Source organism: Pieris rapae, chromosome W, assembly GCF_905147795.1.
Source record: "Pieris rapae chromosome W, ilPieRapa1.1, whole genome shotgun sequence".
Taxonomy (NCBI): domain Eukaryota; kingdom Metazoa; phylum Arthropoda; class Insecta; order Lepidoptera; family Pieridae; genus Pieris; species Pieris rapae.
In genome coordinates, this window is record NC_059533.1 from 1507979 (window position 1) to 1529292 (window position 21314).

The following is a 21314-nucleotide window of genomic DNA, read 5'->3' on the forward strand; positions in this document are numbered from 1 at the left end:
GTACCTAGCCCGCACTTTACAAAGCCTTCTCATAATGTCACGGAAGATTTTGTCTCTGCAAGTTCTAACAAGCCGAGTTCTCCGCAAAGTTCGCAAAAGCACGAGTGAAGAGGATGATGAACCGCCGCCAAAACAAAGACGAAATAACCACGTGCGCAGTAATTCACGTGATTCTTCTCCAGATTTGTTTTATAGGTTTCAGTAATTGTCGCAGAAATTGGTGAGTCATCTTAATAATACTTTCTTCAATTATGCTGCGTTATCTGGTGTAACGAATTCTCACAATCGATCCTCGTCGTACAATACAAACGCCTGCTTTGTTACAACATTAATTATAATATGTACTTCCAGCACTTATGATTCCCAAGCAACCTTACAGCTTTCACACTAACGACCGTCCTCGTCAAGCGGACCGGCCCCAATGCCCCCGCTTATTTTTGATCGTCTCAAGACGACTCGTCATTTTGTTCGTGAATGTTGGTATCGAATCAATTAACTTACTTACATCGAGTAAAACATATTTAACAAATACAATCATCAAATAATCTATATTCTAAATTATAAATAATAATTTTAAGCATAATAAAATTGTAAAATAATAACATATCATAAATTCGTTAAATCGTGAATCAAGTACAATCATCAAATAAAGTAACTTGTAAATTGAATATAACTATTAATTAAAATAAACGTAATTTAAATAATAAATTTGTAAAATAATAATAAGTTATCCTAAATTCATTACATTCGGCCGTCCGACTACGTGCGATCTCCTGACGCACGGTATATAATCATGGGAAGGTTTTATAAATTCAAATAAGTACACTATCAAAATATTTTAGTTTCATGTGAACTAATTGTAACCTATCTATACATTTGGTTTTTATCATAAATTCATTACATTTACATCATTATTACAATCATTACATTCGGCTATTATTTGGATTCAGATTGATTGTGTGATAGTTTATTTGTCACTTTTGTTACTTTCGCTATCAGACGTACTACTGCTGCTAGCTACTGCATCTAAATTATCATTATGTTCGGACACATTTATATTGATCCACGGGCAAATCCTGTCTACCGCAACCACACTATCGAATTTATTTTTGCGTTTACTAAAGCCAGGTATTTCGACAATTTTATACCTATCATTGCCCAAAATTTTTGCTATTTTGAAGGGGCCTATAAATTTTGACATTAACTTAGTACTATTACCTTTATTACTAAAATTAGTTCTAGTTATTTTAATTAAATCCCCTACTTTATAAGTCGGGGCAGGAACTCTGTTTTGATCGTAGGTATGTTTTTGTTTAATTTGACTAGACTCAATATTTGTACGAACTTCTTGCCTCACTTCTGTAAGGTTTGAATTAGGCTCGTTATTTATATCTAACATATTACTTAGGCTATCTTTCAATCTGGTTCCAAATAATGCTTCCGTAGCTGTCTTTTGAGTGGTGGAGTTTGTTGCATTATTAATTCCCCACTGAATTTTTCCTACACACATGTCCCAGTTCCGTTCGTCCTCACCGTCAGAATACTTTGCAAGTGAATTTAATATCGTTTGGTTATATCTTTCGGCTTGGCCGTTGGCTCTGGGACACGCAACAGCATTCAAAACATGTTTAATACCATGGGTATCACAAAAATATTTAAAAGCTGCTGAAGTAAAAGAGGTACCTCGATCTGATATAATTCGGGATGGTAAACCGAAGTCATAAAAAATATTTTGTAATACTTTAACAGTTGTTTTAGTCTTTGTATCCTTAACAGCTCTTACAAACAAATACTTGGTAAATCCATCCACTATGGTGAGAATGTAAACATTGCCGTTCTTGCTTTTGACAAATGGACCCAAGTGGTCAATGTGAATGGTGTGGAACGAGATGTTAACCTTCTCTATCGGATACAACTGACCCTTCTTATGTCGAGACGTATTATCCTTATTATAAGCACACTTAATACAAGACTTAACATACTTTTTTACAAATCTACGTAACTTAGGAAACCAGAAAACAGATTGAATTTTCTCGGTAGTCTTTGATATTCCTAGATGACCTGCGTCATCATGGTTAGATTTACATATTTGCCATCGAGCACTGCGAGGAATTACTAAACAGAGCTTATCATCAACTCTCCTATATACTCAACTGTTCTTAATTAAATAGTTTCTCTTAATATCTTTAGCTTCTTCATCACACTCAGGCTTAAGAATTTTATATATTCGGGATATCTCAGGATCTGACATTTGTAAAGTCAAGAGCCAGTTATTAGTGTCGATACTGTAGACTGTAACTGCAGAATTATCGATAACCTCGGGTTTTAATTTTGTGTTACGGCTCAGTGCGTCCACATGAGTCATGCGGATGCCTGGCCGGTATTCTATACTAAAATTGAACTCACTTATTAAAAGCCACCACCTAGCTATTCGGGGTATTAAATCGCGTTTCGTTAATGTGGTTCGAATAGCGTTACAGTCTGTTATAATTTTGAACTCAATCCCCAACAAATATACCCTAAATTTCTTTAACGAACAAACAATTGCAAGGGTCTCGAGTTCATAAGAGTGCAAGTGACGCTCTTCCGGGGTGGTTTGCCGGCTAAAGTAAGCAATTGGCTTGAGAGCACGCGACTCCAGCTGCCATTGCATCAATATCCCACCCACGCCTAGAGAACTTGCATCCGTATGCAACTCAGTTTCAAAATTAGGATTGTATAGAGCTAAAACTGGTCGGTCAATTAACTTATCTTTTAAGGTATTAAACGAATGAAATTCTTTATCTGTCCATTTAAAAACATTACCCTTCTTGAGTAAGTTGGTAAGAGGCCTGGCTATCTCACCGAAACTTTTGATAAATTTTCTAAAATATCCTGCTAGTCCCAAAAACTGACGGACTTCATGTACGTTCTGAGGAACAGGAAACTCTTTAACAGCTAGAATCTTACTTTCGTTAGGACGTATGCCTTCTGCAGAAATCTCATAGCCTAAATAGTCCAGGGTATTATTGAAGAATCGGCATTTAGATAATTTTAAAGTGAGCCCATTTTGCCGTAACAATTTCAAAACATTCTCTAACCTCTCAAATCCCTCCTCCAGGGTAACCGATGGCACAAGAATGTCATCCAAATAAGCCAACGCTAACTCATCACGTTTATTACCAAGCATTGTATTCATTGATCTCTGAAATACAGCTGGAGCATTCGCGAGACCAAACGGCATCCTTTTAAATTCATAATGACCATCTGGCGTCACGAACGCAGTCAATGGACGACTCTCTTCCGCCACCGGCACCTGATAATACCCAGAAATCAGATCTAACGATGTAAAGAATCTATTGCCACTAAGGTTAGTTAATTGATCATCGATTATCGGCAAAGGGAAACAATCCTTCCTCGTTTTACTATTGAGAGCCCTATAATCAACGCATAAGCGCTGTTCTCCTGTTTTCTTCCTTACCAATAAAATAGGACTGGCATAATTTGAATTAGACTCTTGTATAATATCATTTTGCAACAAGTCGTTTATTATCTCCTTAACCTGACCTCTTTCCGAAAAGGATAATCTATACGGTCGGTAAACTACAGGTTTGTCATCCAATAAGTCTATTTTCATTTTAGTTGAGCTGATACAACCTATTTCTCCTAAATTAAATGCAAAGCAATCTCGATAATTGAGTAAAAGCGAATGAAGTCTAACTAATGCCTCTTTGTTAACTTGAGGACCAACATTTATGTCAGATATTAGTAAAGGCTCATATTCCGAATTATTTTTGGTTACTTTATTTACATGGATACTATCTTTTTCAACAAAACAAGTTCCTTTAGCAATAGGGCATTTCTTGGATAATGTAAGATTTTGACCAGATAAATTTGTCACGGGCAAATAGCACTTTCCATCAACAACCCTATAAATTCCCTGGTGCAAATAATGCTCTTTCCTAGGCTCACCATTACAGTAACCTTCAATATAAATATCTCCACAGAAGTCAGCGTCAGATGCGGTAGCTTCAACTAACCGTGATAATGAAATGTCGGTATCGTTATCAAGATTTAACTTCAAACATTTTACCGGCTCTGGTATGGTATCGATATCAGGGCTCTGGTAAAAAGTTAACTGACGACTATTCTTAAATACTGTAACACAAGGAAGTTCAGTAACATTTTGACCAATAAGTAAAGCCGACTGAAGGAAATGATTGCTAACCACCAGTAACTCTACATTAACCTCAACTTCATCTAATTTCAAATCGACGTTGGTCCTATATACTGGAAATACTTTAGAGTTCCCGAACCCTTTGATTACTGGCAACTCCGTTGAGTTTTTAGTTAAATTCAGACTTTGAGCATCAGATTCCCTGATTAAACTACATTCACTGCCGAAATCAATAAATGCAGTTACAGACTTATCGTTTACCTTAACCGTTTTGTAAAATTTGTCGCTGTTGTTATTGAGGGTAGATATAGTTAAAATTTTTCTATCCTGGTTATCCGTTTGTTTAGGCTCATTTCGCAAGATCAACGGCTCTAGTTTACAATTATCGCTGTTGTGGCCTACCCGATGGCATTTTACACATTTCGTAAGAGGTTTAGGGCATCGAAGGTAAGGGTGTCCCTTTGAGCGGCAATTGAAACAAGTTAACAAACTTTCGCCTGAGGATGATGCAGTGTTACCCGTTCGAACTATCGTATTATCGCTACGTTTCCTATTGAATGTTTTATTTTCTAATATAGGACGTTGGGAGCTTAGAAAATTCAACAAGTCTTCTGGTTCGCGACAAGTCAGTGCCTGTGCACTGCTTCTAATAGATGTATCTAGTATTCCGTGGATAATACAATCGACGGCCTTTTTGCCTCTTATTTCAAATCTGTTCAATAACGTTAACTTATCGTAGAAGTACTCACGTAAACTTTCGTTACTACGAGTACTGCGAGATAACATTTCTTCGAGAAGCCGACCATAATTTTGCTCATTTGGGAAAGCTCTTGTAAGTTTGTCCTGCCACTCTGACCAATTGAAAACAACGCTAGGAAGGGCTTCGAACCACTTCTTTGCCAAGCCAGACAGTTTCTGCAGAGCAAAATGTATGGTCTGCTTCTCGTCCCATTCATAGATTAAAGCACATTCATTTACTTTCCTAATCCAACAGTCGATATTCTGAGTTTTACTTGACGGATCAAATTCTGGTATTACATTGTTGAGAAGATTATTATTTAAATTACTTGTCTTGCACTTATGCCCTTGAAGGGTATTAAATATATCCAGTACCTGTTCAGTAGACCAACTACCTTTTTCCTTGGATCGTCTCTTACTTGCACACCGTGAACTACGGGGTGACTCACTGTTGGAGGAGGAGGAGCTGGAAGACACTTTGCGTTTCTTCTTTGATCGCTTTTTGCCTCTCTTAGAGTTAGCTGCTGCCTTGGAGGAAGACCGTGAACGCTTTCTCTGAAATTCATCATTTCGAGAAGGCGAGCCTTCGGGAGTCATCGCTTCATCAGTATCCATACCTCAAAAATAAAATATCATTTTATTATGTTAGTATATCAATTCATTGTCTAGACACATAACCTTTAACGACTAAGCACACATGGCTCGGTAGGCATACATAGCCTCTAGTAGCTGATGCACACTTGGCTTCCTATTGTAGGCACACATAACCTCTAACTATTAAGCACACATGGCTCGATAGGCATACATAGCCTCTAGCAGCTGAAGCGCACTTGGCTTCCTATTGTAGGCACACATAACCTCTAACGACTAAGCACACATGGCTCGGTAGGCATACATAGCCTCTAGTAGCTGAAGCACACTTGGCTTCCTATTGTAGGCACACATAACCTCTAACTACTAAGCACACATGGCTCGATAGGCATACATAGCCTCTAGCAGCTGAAGCACACTTGGCTTCCTATTGTAGGTACACATAACCTATAACTACTAAGCACACTTCGCTTCCGATTGTAGGTACACATAACCTATAACTACTAAGCACACTTGGCTTCCTATTGTAGGTACGCATAACCTATAACTACTAAGCACACTTGGCTTCCTATCGTAGGTACGCATAACCTATAACTAATTAGCACACATGGCTCGATTGACGTACATAATCTCTAGTAGCCAAAGCGCACGTGGGGCGTTCGATTTCTAATCATTTATAGAAATAACATTAATAGTCGTATAAAACACTTGTACGCACCTTAGATTGGGTCTTGTCCCGCTTCTGAATTGTAACGAATTCTCACAATCGATCCTCGTCGTACAATACAAACGCCTGCTTTGTTACAACATTAATTATAATATGTACTTCCAGCACTTATGATTCCCAAGCAACCTTACAGCTTTCACACTAACGACCGTCCTCGTCAAGCGGACCGGCCCCAATGCCCCCGCTTATTTTTGATCGTCTCAAGACGACTCGTCATTTTGTTCGTGAATGTTGGTATCGAATCAATTAACTTACTTACATCGAGTAAAACATATTTAACAAATACAATCATCAAATAATCTATATTCTAAATTATAAATAATAATTTTAAGCATAATAAAATTGTAAAATAATAACATATCATAAATTCGTTAAATCGTGAATCAAGTACAATCATCAAATAAAGTAACTTGTAAATTGAATATAACTATTAATTAAAATAAACGTAATTTAAATAATAAATTTGTAAAATAATAATAAGTTATCCTAAATTCATTACACTGGCATGTTTAAAAAGTGCCTGAATCTATATAATATAATAATAATGCAAACCTAAACGACCCGTTTTTGAACCATGCGGCTTAACACTTCTGATTGGAACTGTGTACGTTATATGATATACAAAAGAAATGCGTTACTTTTCCTGCTTTTACCCATTTCAAAATTAATAAAGACGTTTCCTAGAGGATTCTTTATAATTGTATATCATGGAACGAAATTGTGCGGTCTTATCGAACGCGTTTGTAGCTCAAAATGAGTTAGTCAATAAGGCGTTACGTAGCGTTTTAGAGTGGTATTCTCACTTGAACGTAACGCTTAATTCAATTCTATACATGATCAATTGTACGAATGTTTTGGTTAAAGTATAAAGTGAGTAATGGGCTTACGATGTTTTATAAATTATTTGCGGCAAGCGGGCCGAAGTCTTAGAATCTCGCTGTAAATCATTGCTAAAAAACCTTAAAAGAATTCCCCCTCTTCGGAATACATGTTCAATCCGGACATATCTACATATTTACATAAAGTTGGTGGTATTGACAAATTTGGCAGAATTCGCGAGTACCAACCTAAAACAATACGCGTTAAATTATCTGAACGTTCTGAATAGCCTGTAGCTTCAACTTCTCAGGACAGTCAAAAGCCCTTTCTTTGTAACCGATACAAACTCAAAACAAGGACAAAAGAGTCACAACTTCGATGATCACGAAAAGAAAAAAGGGGGTGCAAAAATAACAGATAAAATAAATACGTGATAGATATATAAGTATAAGTGACTCGAAAGGCTTTTCCGGCGGTTGTTTAAGGTACTATCACAAAAATTGGGCGAAATTAAAACCTTCTTCCATGCTATAAAAATTACCTAAGCTCGCATACCTTTCAATCGAAAACCGCCATTAATACTGCCAACGCGGTAAATCCTAAAAAAGTTGCAAACACCTGTTTCAACTTCGATGTCTTGGAAATCCATTTTATGATTCTAAACCATAATAAATACTGGAGCCAGCCCTACTGACCCCGTTGTTCATATCTGCTCTTTTGTAATAACGAAAAAATAAATCAATCCTATTTATTTTCAACCCAAAATCCTTATTTTCATGAAACCAGAACCTTTTCATCTGTTTCATCACCACCAAATGCTAAATTTCCTATAATAAAGCAAAAAAAAAGTAAAGTAAAAATAAGTAAAGGATCTCGGCCAAACCCAGTACCATGTACCGATTTTCCACGAACATCGTTTCTTTCTGTGTACCAGTTATGAGGGAAAGCTCCTTCAAATGACTTGTCTACCTCTTGGGTTGGCCATAGCTCCGAAATTTTTTGCGTCGGCGACAACTTGGACAGCCGAGCTATTACGCCGTCAAGGCTTACGAGTAATCGTTTTGTTTTTTTTGGATGATTACTTACTTGTCCAACAGGACAGAACAATTCTGAACTCCCAGGTTCTCGTAGCCATGCCCTTTATCAGAAGTCCTTAAGAATCTGGACTGGACCATAAATCTAGAGAAGTCGATATGCACTCCAATAAGGTCGATCGATTTTCCGGGTATCACGTGGGACACAATATTAAATGCAAAGTCCTCACCTGCAGAGAAAGTAATCAAAATTTGTCAGCGCCAGTTAACACGCCTGTCAGCCGGCAAATTGGACCCTCAAGCAGGCCCAACGCCTCTTAGAGTATGTCAATTTTGCGACCTCCATCACCCACCGGGAGAGGTCGCATTGCCGAACGCTACAGCGATACAGGAATGAATTAAGGAAATCGCCTCTTTGCCCGAGTCCTTTTGCAGAGGAGGTGAATCAAGACATGGTATAGTGGATAACCTATCTCAATTTTGCGACCTTCATCACCCACCGGGGAAGGTTGCATTGTTAAACACTGCAGCGATAAAGCAATTCATTAAGGAGACCTACTCTTTTCCCGAGTCCTTTTGCAGAGGAGGTTAATCAAGACATGGTATAGTGGATAACCCTTTCTCAATTTTGCGACCTTCATCACCCACCGGGGAAGGTTGCATTGTTAAACACTGCAGCGACAAATAAATTCATTAAGGAGACCTCCTCTTTTTTCCGAGTCTTCTTGCAGTGGGGGTGAATCAAGACATGGTATGGTGGTTGCATAACCTCAGTCACAAGACCCCGATTCACTTCGAAACAAGGCATATGCATTATATTGTCACCGATGATGAAAGGTTATTGGACACAGTCAGATGGAGTGGCATTGTAATCTGAAGGAGATGCACGCTCTGGTAGCAGCAATCTCTTTGACACACTCCGAGGTCCTAAAGAACTGGACGTTAATCCTGCAAAGCGACAGCAAAATTGTTGTATAGTACATAAAAAACGAAGAAGGAACAAGGTTCCCAAATGCTGTTAAAATTTACAATAGATCTTCTGGCACTGACGTACAGTTTGAATATTGTACTTATCCCTCACGACACTTGCCGGGAATGTACAACGTGGAAGCCAATTACCTCTCGCGCAATCGCAGGGGCGCCAAAAGGCATCTCTTAAAAAGGCAACCACGGACATATTCGAACCATATAGATCTTTTCGCTTCTGGAGAGGTTCATGTCTTAGCAAGTTATGTGTCGCTCAACTATTAGACTCGAACGTTTGCTTTAACTACTCCTTCATTAAGCAAATACTGGAGTTACGATCTAGTGTTGATATTTGCACCGCCAGCGCTTCTACCTCGAGTGCTGCACCATTTTATCTCATTCTAAGGGAAATAATAGCACCCAGGTGGAGGAAGCATTTTTTGGCGCCCGGATTTGATAGCCCGAACACTTGCACTCTCGCTATCAGTACGGAATCTAAGCCAAACCCTGATATATACCGTAACTAGTTAACCTTCCTTAAGTGCAGAAATTACAGTACAGTTGGAAGCGTTTTTGTCTAGGAATCTTTAACAGACAACTGGAAACGAGACGAAAAACTTCTTTCGTCGTGTTGAAGAACTTCAACAAGGAAAACATATGCCCCTATTTGGTATAAATAGGTAAATTGTTGTCAACAGAATATGTCGATTCCCGGCTCCTCCTGATGTAGTTAGATACTTAGCAAAACTATTTACCAAATGATCATCTGGCATATGGTTCAATTTGTGAGACTCTAAGCGATGTTAAGATTCCATCTAATAATAATTTATTAAAAACATACATAGTAAAGCATTTCCTTTCCTCATATCGCTTATAGCTAAACCAATCACGCAGGAATTGCCAGCATGGGATGCACATCCATTATAATTTTATCGGCGTCTCGGCGCAGAGTTCATGATTTGACTCTTGCGTGGCGACCTTCATCATTTTATTATTAGCCGTAATTCCATCACTTTGCATCTGGTTTTCGGTTCTAAAACAGATACAGAAACGTATAGACAATCAAGTTGGACGTTTTATCTTGCCCGAATAAGCATCTAAATCCGTCATTTGTCTTAGGACACTCATAACCGTCTCTAATAATAGGCGTGGCTCCTTGACAAATTTATTTATTACAACCAGGGATCCTGTACGACCAGCTACCCCCGCAATTATTGGGAGCTAAGGGTTAAGAAAACCCTTTGGAATCGGGTATCGAATCATCGCCGCGTAGTTGAGTAGCTTCGCTAAAGTTTTTAGAAAGATTTCCCATAAATTAAATTATTGCTAAGGCAAAGTGGCGTCATGAAAGTACATAGTCCGAGGTCCAAACAAGCTCTTCCTGGTTCTCTAATTATGAGACACACAATGAACAAGAATTCTGGCGGCTTGTTTTAGCGCGATAAAAAGTTAGTTCCAGTTTCAAACACTGGGCGCTGGCGGCGGTGTCACGTGGTGGGAAACGGAAACGATGTACTCTCATAATGGACCTCGGACGTCTTAGGAAACATAATACAAATTTTATTTTTAGGTAAAATTTATATATTTTATGTTGTCTACGTTTCCTTTTTTCAATGTCATTTGCAATTTTTAAAGCAATATTGCCATCGAACGACGGCATCACAGGATGGACATCGCGCGATCTATTAGGACACCTGTTAGGTCATCGCACGACCACTTTGATCGTGAGATGAAAAACGCATCGCGCCATCGTACGATCGCTCCCACTTAGGACGCCGCATTAGTGTTACATTTATTTTGTTTTCTCGTGAATGTGCGTGATTTTATTTGAATTTTTTTAAACTTGGTGAACCATGCTTGGTAAAAGACCGTCTTATGTGGATGACTTTGATGACGATGGGCCCGGTTAATGTTAGGTATTATGTTTTGTTTTTTTTATATTTTTTTATTGAAATAACTGTTTCTGGTACTTGAAATTGGTTGGGGGTGATAAATATACCCTCCTCCGTCCCTCCCCGATCTCAAATCTAGGTATTGAATTGCAAACCTTAACCCGCTTTATGTTCAGCTCTATTCGTAAGCCCTAAATTTTCTTTAGATACCTACTTTTAGTGTCTTACTTCCTACTACTACTATACTAGTGGTTTTAGGCGGCATAATTTGACGTCAAAGTTGTACCATTCGCTACAACTATAATAATGTAAGGATTGACTTAAATTAATTTATGTGATAGTGTTAGCACGGATCACGACATCGATGAAAAATATAATTATTCACTATTTTAGATATCACTAAATATTTATCAACTTCCACAAAAACTGAAAAGTTGAAAACAACAACCAAATTTATAAAGATAATTTAGTATATAGTACGGACGCGGAGCACGAAGAATTTCGTACAATGACCTTTGGGCCTACTGCCAGTGGTTAAAAACATTTTTTTTATAAGTACGAATATTAAAAACGGTAGTTTTGATTTTTATTTAAACTAAACGGCTTGATGGATTTATAAAAAGGAAAAGTTATGATTGCGACTAAGATTTGGTAAAAAAAAACAGAAATACTCTTAAAAAAAAAACCATAAACCACCAAATACAATACACAGTAGTTTAAGTTATGTAGCGATTTACCACAGATTTCTTAGTAAATAGTAATTGTATCATAGAGGTTGACCGACATAGGTAGGACTATGTCGGTCAACCTCACAGTTTGTTGGCGTAAGACTGTGGCGATATATCATACTATTTAGATGGGAAAATTTATAGGTTTACTTGCAATTTTGCGTATAGATCCATATGCAGAACATTAACGTGATATGTTCAAGATTCAAGACGTAAATTACTCAACTTTGAGCTCATCTACGATCTATACATAATAATTAACTATTATATGCGATCTGTGGTACTTACCGGCCAGCAATTCATTTACATAAGAGCCATGGAAGTTGAGACAAAAGTTATGCCATTAATATTGAGACGACTCTTACTTGCACACAGATACTGTGTCAAATTACTATCTTCAAATAATATGCAAATAGTTAAAAAATTGCACCATATCTAGACATTACTCCATCTTCATTATTAACTGGAATAACTCTTAACAAATATACACCACCTTTGTCCATAATTTTAGAAAGATAAGAGATATCGAGATATAGGTAGAAGATAATTGTAGAAATTAATAATAAATATAAAAATACCAGTAAACAGTCCCTCTGGCCATGTTACTTTAACAGCTATCACTCCATTTCACATCCAGTAAATATTATCCCAAGTACAATTAATAATAATTCTGATATGATGCAGTTCTTGTCACAAAATATTAGATATTACTAATTACACTATATAGTATATATATGGCATGGATGGCAGCAAGGGCACTTATCATGTTCATGCAGCCTTTTATGATTCGAAGACCAAGTTTTCTCAAAGCTTTGTTTTGAATAGATCTTGTTCCATTTTTACTACAGAGCCTTATGCCGTTTATCAGGCCTTACTGCAAATTAGTGTAATTAATGACTCTTAATACTATTTAATAATAATGGATACTTTAAGCCTGATAAAGGGTCTAAGTGATGTTTCTGTAAATTATAAAACTAACTACATCTTGTATATTATAAAAGACCTATTGTATAAATATCATCTTAAGAATGTAAATATATATATTTTATGTGGGTGCCTTCACATTAACCGAGTATCCGTTCCTTTTACTGATTATTTCCTAAATATTAAGGAAAACATGTACACTCTGTAGACGGGAATGTGGAAGGAAGATCAGGAAAACAAGGGCAAGTGGTATGGAAGTATACAAGATAACCTACCTATTAAACCATGGTATGACAAATTGAAAACTAATGAAAGTCGAGATTTCATTACAACAATAAACAGATTGAGATTTGGTCATAATACTGCTCCGTCAGACTGAGCAAGACTTGGGATTGTTTTAAACAATCAATGTAATCACTGTCAAGCAGAAGGAACGATCCACCACATTATAATTTATATTCGCTTGCCAACTGCCAAGGATTCCTTATTCAAACTTCAACTTTTTTTTTTTTTTTTTTTTGTATGGAATCTCGCTGTTAGCATGAAGGGCCTTTACAGCTCAGCACGGGCTGTTTGGCGAGTTTAGCTCAGCCGGAAAGGGTGGGGTTACCGCGACTCGCGCAAGGGCGTCTCCTGTGAGACTCAAACCTCGGCTTGGGCCGTCGCATTGGATTGTCAGGGGTGTCAATCGCCTGAAGGGCAGGACGGAAGCTCACTGGAGTGAGCGAAATGCGTAGTAAAGGTCATCGCCTTACCCGGATAAGGCGGTTTTTAACCCTAGTCTGATTGTTTCTGCTTTTATTATTATTGGCCGCGCGGGCTGCTTTTCATTTGTCGTTAGCTATTGTAATTGGATCATTCGGATCCGTTAGAATGTGTCGGGGCCTCCTGCGAGCCTTTTTAGTCGGGAAGAGGAAACTTCAACGTAGACGGACTATGGTATAGACCAGGCATCAGCGTACAGCGTGTGAGATAGCGAATATAATAATCCAACTATTTACAAAGGACACAAAGTGTGGCAACTACCTGACGATGGTAACATGATTCGCAATTTAGTCGGCTTGCAATTGTCGTTTGTTTGGAAGTGTTGTTGTGTCAAAGTATTAATTTATTGAAGATTGCTTATTATTGACCAAAATACACATCCGAATTAATAATTCTTGCACAAAGTTACTGAGTCAAAAAAAGTACTGTATAAATTATTAGGGGATGAGTTGTCACACAGAAATGGCATTCTATACACCAATACTTCCCTAAATCTGCCCAAACGGTCATTTGTCATCGGAGTTATCAAAATTTTCTTCTTTTTACCTGGTTTTTGTTGCCTTAATTGGAATTCAAACCATTGACCAGTGTGATCAGATTTAAATCTATTGAAAATATAAACATTTAAAGGGGCTATGTCACTATATATATTATCTATGCAAGTTGCAGTGCTAGCTGTTATTCTTGTCGGTGAATGAAATTGATTTTTTAAATTGTAAGAAGAAAAAACGCGGGAAGCTTCGAATTTGGCGGGCGCGATTTTTGTTTGAATTTTCTGTACAATAATATTTTTAAAAATTTAGTGATCAGAATAGTTAAATATTGTATATATTTATAATTTGTATTATTATTTATATTTTTCTTCTTCTTTCTTCGAGTTTTGGTAAGCTTTTCTGAGTTTTATGAACGAGCCTCCGGACCCGGGGGGCACGGCGCCCCCCGCGGTTGCATTTATCACCATTTCTAATGAATCCGGTATGGATTCAGACTGTTCTTTGGCCTCTAAAAGGAAGCTGAAGCGCAGTCACAGGCAAAATTTACACAAAATGTGCAAACATTGCAATAAAAGGAAACGCAAAAGTACTACAGAACACTAAACCCTCAGACAGTCATTCTTGTCAATGCACAGATGAATTTGCTGAGACCACTGTGACACCACCAACCAACAATTTGCCCCCACCTAGTCCTTCCACAAATAAGACAACAATGCCTCTTTCCACCGGTATATCTTTTAAACCCACCACACAAATTGGTAGGGCTAGTTACGATGCCAATGACCACGGCCCGTTTGTGGTACATGTGCAGAAAGTACAGTCTGCTGATGATGATAGCACAGTTTTACACCCAGTTGTATTCGGGAGATTTTTAAAAAAATTTCTGTTTAAAAATATTGTAGATGGTAGTTTAAAACGTATTGGCAGAAATAAAATGACATTAACTTTTAGTAAATATACAGGCGCAAACAGCTTTATAAATTCAAACTGCTTACCAACTAACAACATGAAAGCTTTTATCCCTACTTTCAATATTACAAGGATGGGTTTGGTTAGGGGAGTACCAACGGAATGGTCTCCTGAAGATATTATGGAAAACACTAACATACCCATTGGGTGTGGGGAAATTATAAAAATCAGGCGCCTTAATTATAAAATCATGGTCAATAACTCACCTACGTGGAAACCTTCACAAACAGTTGTTTTTACATTTGATGGACAAGTTTTGCCTAAACGGATATTTATGTGTTATAATTCTATGCCGGTTAAATTGTATGTGTATCCCACAATTCAGTGCTTTAATTGTTGCCACTTTGGACACACCAAGGTCCAATGCAGGTCAAAGCCCAGGTGTTACAAGTGTGGTCAAGGCCACACTGGAGATACTTGTAATGTAGAGGAAGACCATGGTTCTTGCTGCTTATGCTCTGGGCTGCACTTTGCTTCAAGCAAAAAATGCCCAGAATATGTGAGACAAACAGATATAAAAGTAACAATGGCAGAGAATAGCTTATCTTATATTGAAGCGTCAAAATTACATCCTCCAATTTCGAAATCATTTGCTGATGTTGTATCCTCTCTCCCAAGTAAATCTCTTCCTGGTGGAAATACAGTATTGCCTGGTTCACCACCTCCACGTACAATATCTTATAAAAAAACAGTCTTCACTAAACCCAGAACGCCTCCTCAACACAGTAAAGGTTTCGATCATGTAGCACATGAGTCTCTTGTAAGAGACTACAATATGCCAGAGCCTTCTAATGGATGTGCATTACCATCATCGCCTAATGCAAATTCACAACAGACAATAATAGAGTTAATTACTACATTAATTAAATTACTTTCTCAACCTAATTTATCTATACCGTCCCACGAAAAAGTCTCGCCTTAAACACAAAATCATAGACTCGAAATGGAGTCAATACAGTTTATTAGTAGAAGAGAAACTGAATAATTGCTCAGAAGATAATGTCACAAATAGTAATTATTTACAAGATGTTTTGTAAGAATCGGCTGATAGTGTTTTTCCTAGGAAAAAGCCGAGTAGTAATAAGTTGTCATCTCCACCATGGTGGGATGAAGAATGTACCACAGCTATTAAAAAACGTAAGGCAGCTGAGCTTAATTATCGCAATGATATGTCTATGGAAAAATACGAGGTCTTAATGAATGTAATGAAAGAGGTTAAAAAACTATTTAAAAAAAAGAAATCTGAGGGTTGGAGGAAATATTGTAGCTCTTTATCACCTGGAATAAACTCTTCTATCATTTGGCGAAATATCAAAAGATTCAGGTCAGCTATCAATCCTTCTAACCCGTCGTTGCTTCCTATAGAATTAGCTGATCAATTCCTTGATCGCTTGGCTCCTCCTTCTGCTCCAGATCTCATCCACTCTTCCACACAAAATAACTCTGATGTTGTCCCTTCCTCATTAAATCTACCTTTTACGCTATTAGAATTAAAAGGTGTATTAAATTACGTTAAAGACAGTGCTCCTGGGGAAGATGGGATCCCATATTCCTTTTTGTCTCACCTTGGCGAAAATGGATTAAATTACTTTTTAAATTTAATAAATAAAGTTCTATTGACAAATGACATACCGCCATCTTGGCGAAGTCAAATAGTGTTGCCATTTTTAAAACCGTCTAAGATTCGATCTGATATTAAATCATACCGTCCTATAGTCTTGTCATCGGTGATAACAAAAGTTGTTGAACATTTAATTAAAAATCGGCTTGAATGGTATATAGAAAATAATAAATATCTGTCACCAACTCAGTTTGGATTTCGAAAAGGTAAAAGTGTGTGTGACAATTTAGGCATATTAGTCACGGACATTCGTAATGCTTTCTCAAATAAAAAGTCAGTAGTCGCAGCTTTCTTGGATATTAATTCGGCTTATGATAATGTTTTGTTACATATTCTAAAAAGTAAATTAGATAAATTAAAGGTTCCTTATTTTTTAAATAATTTCATTGTAAATCTTCTATCAGAGAGGAAAATTATTTTAGATGTTGGCGGCCCTTACATGCCTAGTAGGCTGGTATGGAAGGGCTTGCCACAAGGGTCTGTGCTGAGTCCTTTATTGTACAATATTTATACACATGACCTAGAAAACTCTATCGGAGATTCAGTTAGTTTATTACAATATGCCGATGACTTGGTTATTTATGCCTCTGATAAGTCTGTAAGTAATGCTGAACAACGTGTCTTGTCCTCTTTATCTTTCCTAAAATCTTGGATGGATGCAAATGGCCTAGATCTGTCTCCCTCAAAAAGTACCGTCGTACTTTTCACTAAATCCAGAAATCCTCCCTCACCAACTATAAGATATGATTGCGATAATATATTACCCGTCAATAATCAAGTAAAGTTCTTAGGAGCTATACTTGATTCTAAACTAACAGGTCAACCACACTGCGAATTTGTGGTTGGTAAATGTGAGCGACACTTGAATATGCTGAGATGTCTCAGGTGGGGTGCTCACCCGGCCACATTGAGGTTGGTGTATAATGCTGTCATTAGAAGCGTTCTTGATTTTGGGACCTTTTTCTTAGATCCAGGTAATGTAGCAGGCTTTAGAAAACTAGATCTCATACAGTCTAGGGCTTTGAGGATTGTTTCTGGTGCTATGAAATCGAGCCCGGTTAATGCTCTGCAAATAGAATGTTGTGACCCTCCATTAAACTTAAGGCGTCAATATCTGTCAGATAGATTCATTTTTAGAACTGCCCAGTTCCATAATCATCCCCTCATTTCCAAACTGGAATCTCTTTCTCAAAAATTACCCTCTTCACATAAACCTTTACCTTGTCTAAAAAGCTTTCTGAAATTTAAACAATTACAAGCCCCAACTCATTCCTTTTATATCCTTCCCCTATTTAGCTCTTCTTATGATTCTCTACTTCTTTCTCCTGAGATATGCTTTTCTATTGGCATTGAAAAATCTGATTTTAATGCTAATGCAAACTTTAATTCCAATGTCAATATGAAATGGCCTAACTGGCATCAAATGTATACAGATGCTTCTAAACACTCCAATGGGTGTGTTGGTGTTGGAGTGTACCACAAACAGTACAACATAGTTCAGAAAATTAAATTACCTCCAGAATCATCGGTCTTTACCGGTGAATGTTTTGGACTACTAAAAGCTCTTGAATATGTGCTGTGTTTCAAACTCAAAAAAACCGTTGTATTTACCGATTCCTTAAGTGCATTACAGAGTTTAGCAAAATTTTCACTTAAACTAAACCCATTCTTTCATGTTATATTTGAATGTAGGAGAAAGCTGTTGCAATGCCAATTACACAACTATTTAGTATCATTTTGTTGGATACCTAGTCACTGTGGTATCTCTGGAAATGTGAAAGCTGACAGTTTGGCTAACAGTGCTACTGTGACCGGTGACGTATACCCGTACAAGAATTTTGGCCATGATCTTGCTGCTTTGCCCGGCATATATCTCCACAAATCGTGGAATATGTGTTGGGAAAAGAACGGCCGGATTAAGGGTCGTTTCTTGTATGCTATACAGTCTTCCGTTCCCAGGAAGCCGTGGTTTGCCAAATTGTCGCTTGGTAAAACTGCCACTTCTACTATAATCCGTATGCGTCTCGGACATAACAGCCTTCCAGTTCATTTGCACAAACTCGGTATCGTAACTAGTACCGCCTGTGAGTGTGGCGAGAGCTATTCTGACTTGAATCATGTTTTCTTTTCTTGTCCTAAGTATGACCATTCTTCCTTATATACTTCTTTAGTTTCTCTGTCCGTTCCCCTTCCTACCAATATTTATTTACTTCTTCGAGATTTAAATCCCCTTGTATATAGTATTATAAGTATGTTTATTGTAAATAATGACATTAAACTATAATTTTGATCTTTTTCCATTATTAATTATTCTGATTTTTTGTAAATTTATGCGCTTTCAATTATTTATGTTATGTCGCGATTGGTTTCCTTAGTTTTTTCATTAAGCATAAACTGTAAATAATTAAAACAACGAATTATAAAAATCCCATACTTGACGCTGGCTAATGCACAAACAGTGTTAGAGCCAAAGGAAAAAAAAAAAATTGTAAGAACGAAAAAGACTAAGTATGCGTATAATTGCATTAGAATGATAAAGTAAATTGACATTGAAGTCCCCGCACACAATAAGCCCTATATTACACTTTACTAATTTACACAATATCTCCTCTAATACATTTTCAACATTAATAAGACATTATTTTAGATATTATTTTGAGGTACATGCCCCATTACCTGCGCCCATATCAATTCGAAATGGTTCAGATCGCAATGGTAAGGGGGCAGTCTTAAAACCGTGATCCGATGTTGTGCTTAGACATGGGCTAAGTCGTTATTTTGCGATCACCGTGACTGTCGTTCCAGTTCCAAAAAAAACACTGTGTAAAATCACCGTGACTTTGTCACGTCGTTACTTGTCGGTTACATGGAACGACATTGGGCTTGGAACTTAGATAACTAGGTGGAACGGTTGGAACTTGGAATCATAACGATAGTCGATTATAGTTGAGCGCGGGCGAGAGTGACTGACTGAACAGTTGATCACAAAATATCTTTCACACTTTTTACAGGCTTAGGACTGTCGCATTTTTATAATTTAACTGTGCGGCGTGTTTATTATTTTGGATCAACTATTTACATTGATTTGAATTTTTATACATTTGTGCAAGTTTACACCTTTTTTTGTTCATTTTTATATACATAAGTTATTTACAAGTGTTGTTATTTACATGCGCTATGCGTTGAACTTAGATTTTCTTACACGCAATCTATATAAATAAAAATGTTTTGATGAAGATATTAAATTTAGAGAAAATCATTTCTAATACATGACTTAATAAAAAAATAGATATTCAATTCGAGAGTGTATAAATAAAATTACTATCATAATACTATTATTTTATTTCAAGGATAAAAGTCACCATGTTATAATTCCAAGTTCCGTAATTACTAAATATTTGTTACATTATCCTATAAGTATCGAAAAAAATAATAATCAAATAAGACATTTTTTTATAGTTTCCGTGTCTACTATACTTGTTGCTCTGTCGTCGTCGCGCGCAATCTACCTACCGATGATTGGTCGCCGCCGCGGACCGGGTGGGAGGGAGCGCGGCCGCTTGGCGCCAACCGTGACAAATAACGCGCGGTGCGGTCGCGCTCGGAACGACTTGGAAGCCGCGAAGTAACAACGTTATTTTGGAACGTTGTTATTTTCTAAAAAGTCACAGTGACTTTTGCAGGCACCTGATCACTGTGACGTTATTTATCACCCAAGTCTAGTTGTGCTGCCATTTCGTCTACAGCGTACTACTACATCACTACACTTTTGTGGTATCATTATTTTACAAAATGACAGTAGCTTATGTCAAATCAGGAATTGAATTAAAATTCGTGGTATAGTGAAGTTTAATTTTATGACACTAAAAAAGTTGACTTAAAGGTCTAGGTTACGAATCATTATTCATTAAGCCAGCCGTTTATTTCAAATTTATAAAATTTCTTAAATATTTGGCTGGCTGTTGCCCATTGATGATTTTTTAGTAATTTTAATAGCCGCCTTCTAATTTAGAAATAAAAAAGTGTTCTAGACATTTGAACTTTGGAAATCAATAGAGGTAAGGATATAATTCTTACTTGTGTGGTTCTAAACTGTCGAAAGAAATTTCTTTCTTCCCCTTGTTAGATTGTTTTCCACTAAATCACATCCAATACAATTTCAAGAAGGCAGATTTATGCGCTGTCTTTATAATGTTTTAACTTACTTTATTTCTATGTTCGTATATTAAATAAAACATACTTAACTTTCTACTTTGGGCAAAGCGTCTCTATATACATTTAATTAATAGATACAAATTTCTGTCAATGAAGAATTCCGATCATGCAAGTTAAGCAACATGCAAGTTATTCTTTACATCTTAAAGTAACATAAATTAATTATTTTACTGTATGTTTTAAAAGGAACAGAATGTTTCTTATGGTATGTGACTCTTTCCGATTCCAATATGAATGCTTATGAAATAAAGCTTTTTAATCCTGAATTAAAAAAAAAAATCTGGAAGAATACTTAACAATGGTTGCTTAATGTTAGACAATAATTTCAGAAATAATTTTACCATAATACTGATCATAATTTATTTATTGGGTATATAATTAATACTCAAAATGGTGGACGAGCATTCCAACAAATGTTCAATAGACGCTGTACAAGTTGCTTTAAGAATAAGGCCTCTACTGGCACAAGAAATTGAAAGAGGCTGCGTTGAATGCATTGAAATGATAAATGGAACCCCACAAGTTATAATTAAAGACTTAGCATTTACATATAATTTTGTGTTTCCACAACATATAACACCACAAGAATTCTATGATACATCAGTTAAGGCCTTGATTAAGAAGTTGTTTCAAGGTATGTATGTTTTAAACCTTATTTTATACTATTAATATGAA

The 21314-nt window shown here is 36.8% G+C and overlaps 1 protein-coding gene across 1 annotated transcript; it reads right to left on the reverse strand.

Annotated features, from left to right (window-relative positions):
- Window positions 1–967: 967 nt before the first annotated feature.
- LOC123690433 lies at window positions 968–6393 on the reverse strand. The gene is made up of 4 exons (XM_045633865.1): window positions 6204–6393; window positions 3461–5511; window positions 2479–2911; window positions 968–1185 (listed from the first exon to the last, which is right to left on the reverse strand). The coding sequence occupies exons 2-4, from the start codon at window positions 5507–5509 to the stop codon at window positions 968–970; spliced, it is 2700 nt and encodes an 899-aa protein (XP_045489821.1). The 5' UTR covers window positions 5510–5511; window positions 6204–6393.
- Between the last annotated feature and the right edge of the window lie 14921 nt (window positions 6394–21314).

What these genes read in the sequence shown, in the direction of transcription:
- LOC123690433 (XM_045633865.1), bottom strand. Translation starts at nt 5,509, where the DNA reads ATGGATACTGATGAAGCGATGACTCCCGAAGGCTCGCCTTCTCGAAAT. An exon ending in ATGCCAGTCCTATTTTATTG is followed by an intron (nt 2,912 to 3,460) that starts GTAAGGAAGAAA and finishes CCTGTTCCTCAG; the next exon opens with AACGTACATGAAGTCCGTCA. An exon ending in GTTCAAAATTATAACAGACT is followed by an intron (nt 1,186 to 2,478) that starts GTAACGCTATTC and finishes CAAAATTTATAG; the next exon opens with GCCCCTTCAAAATAGCAAAA.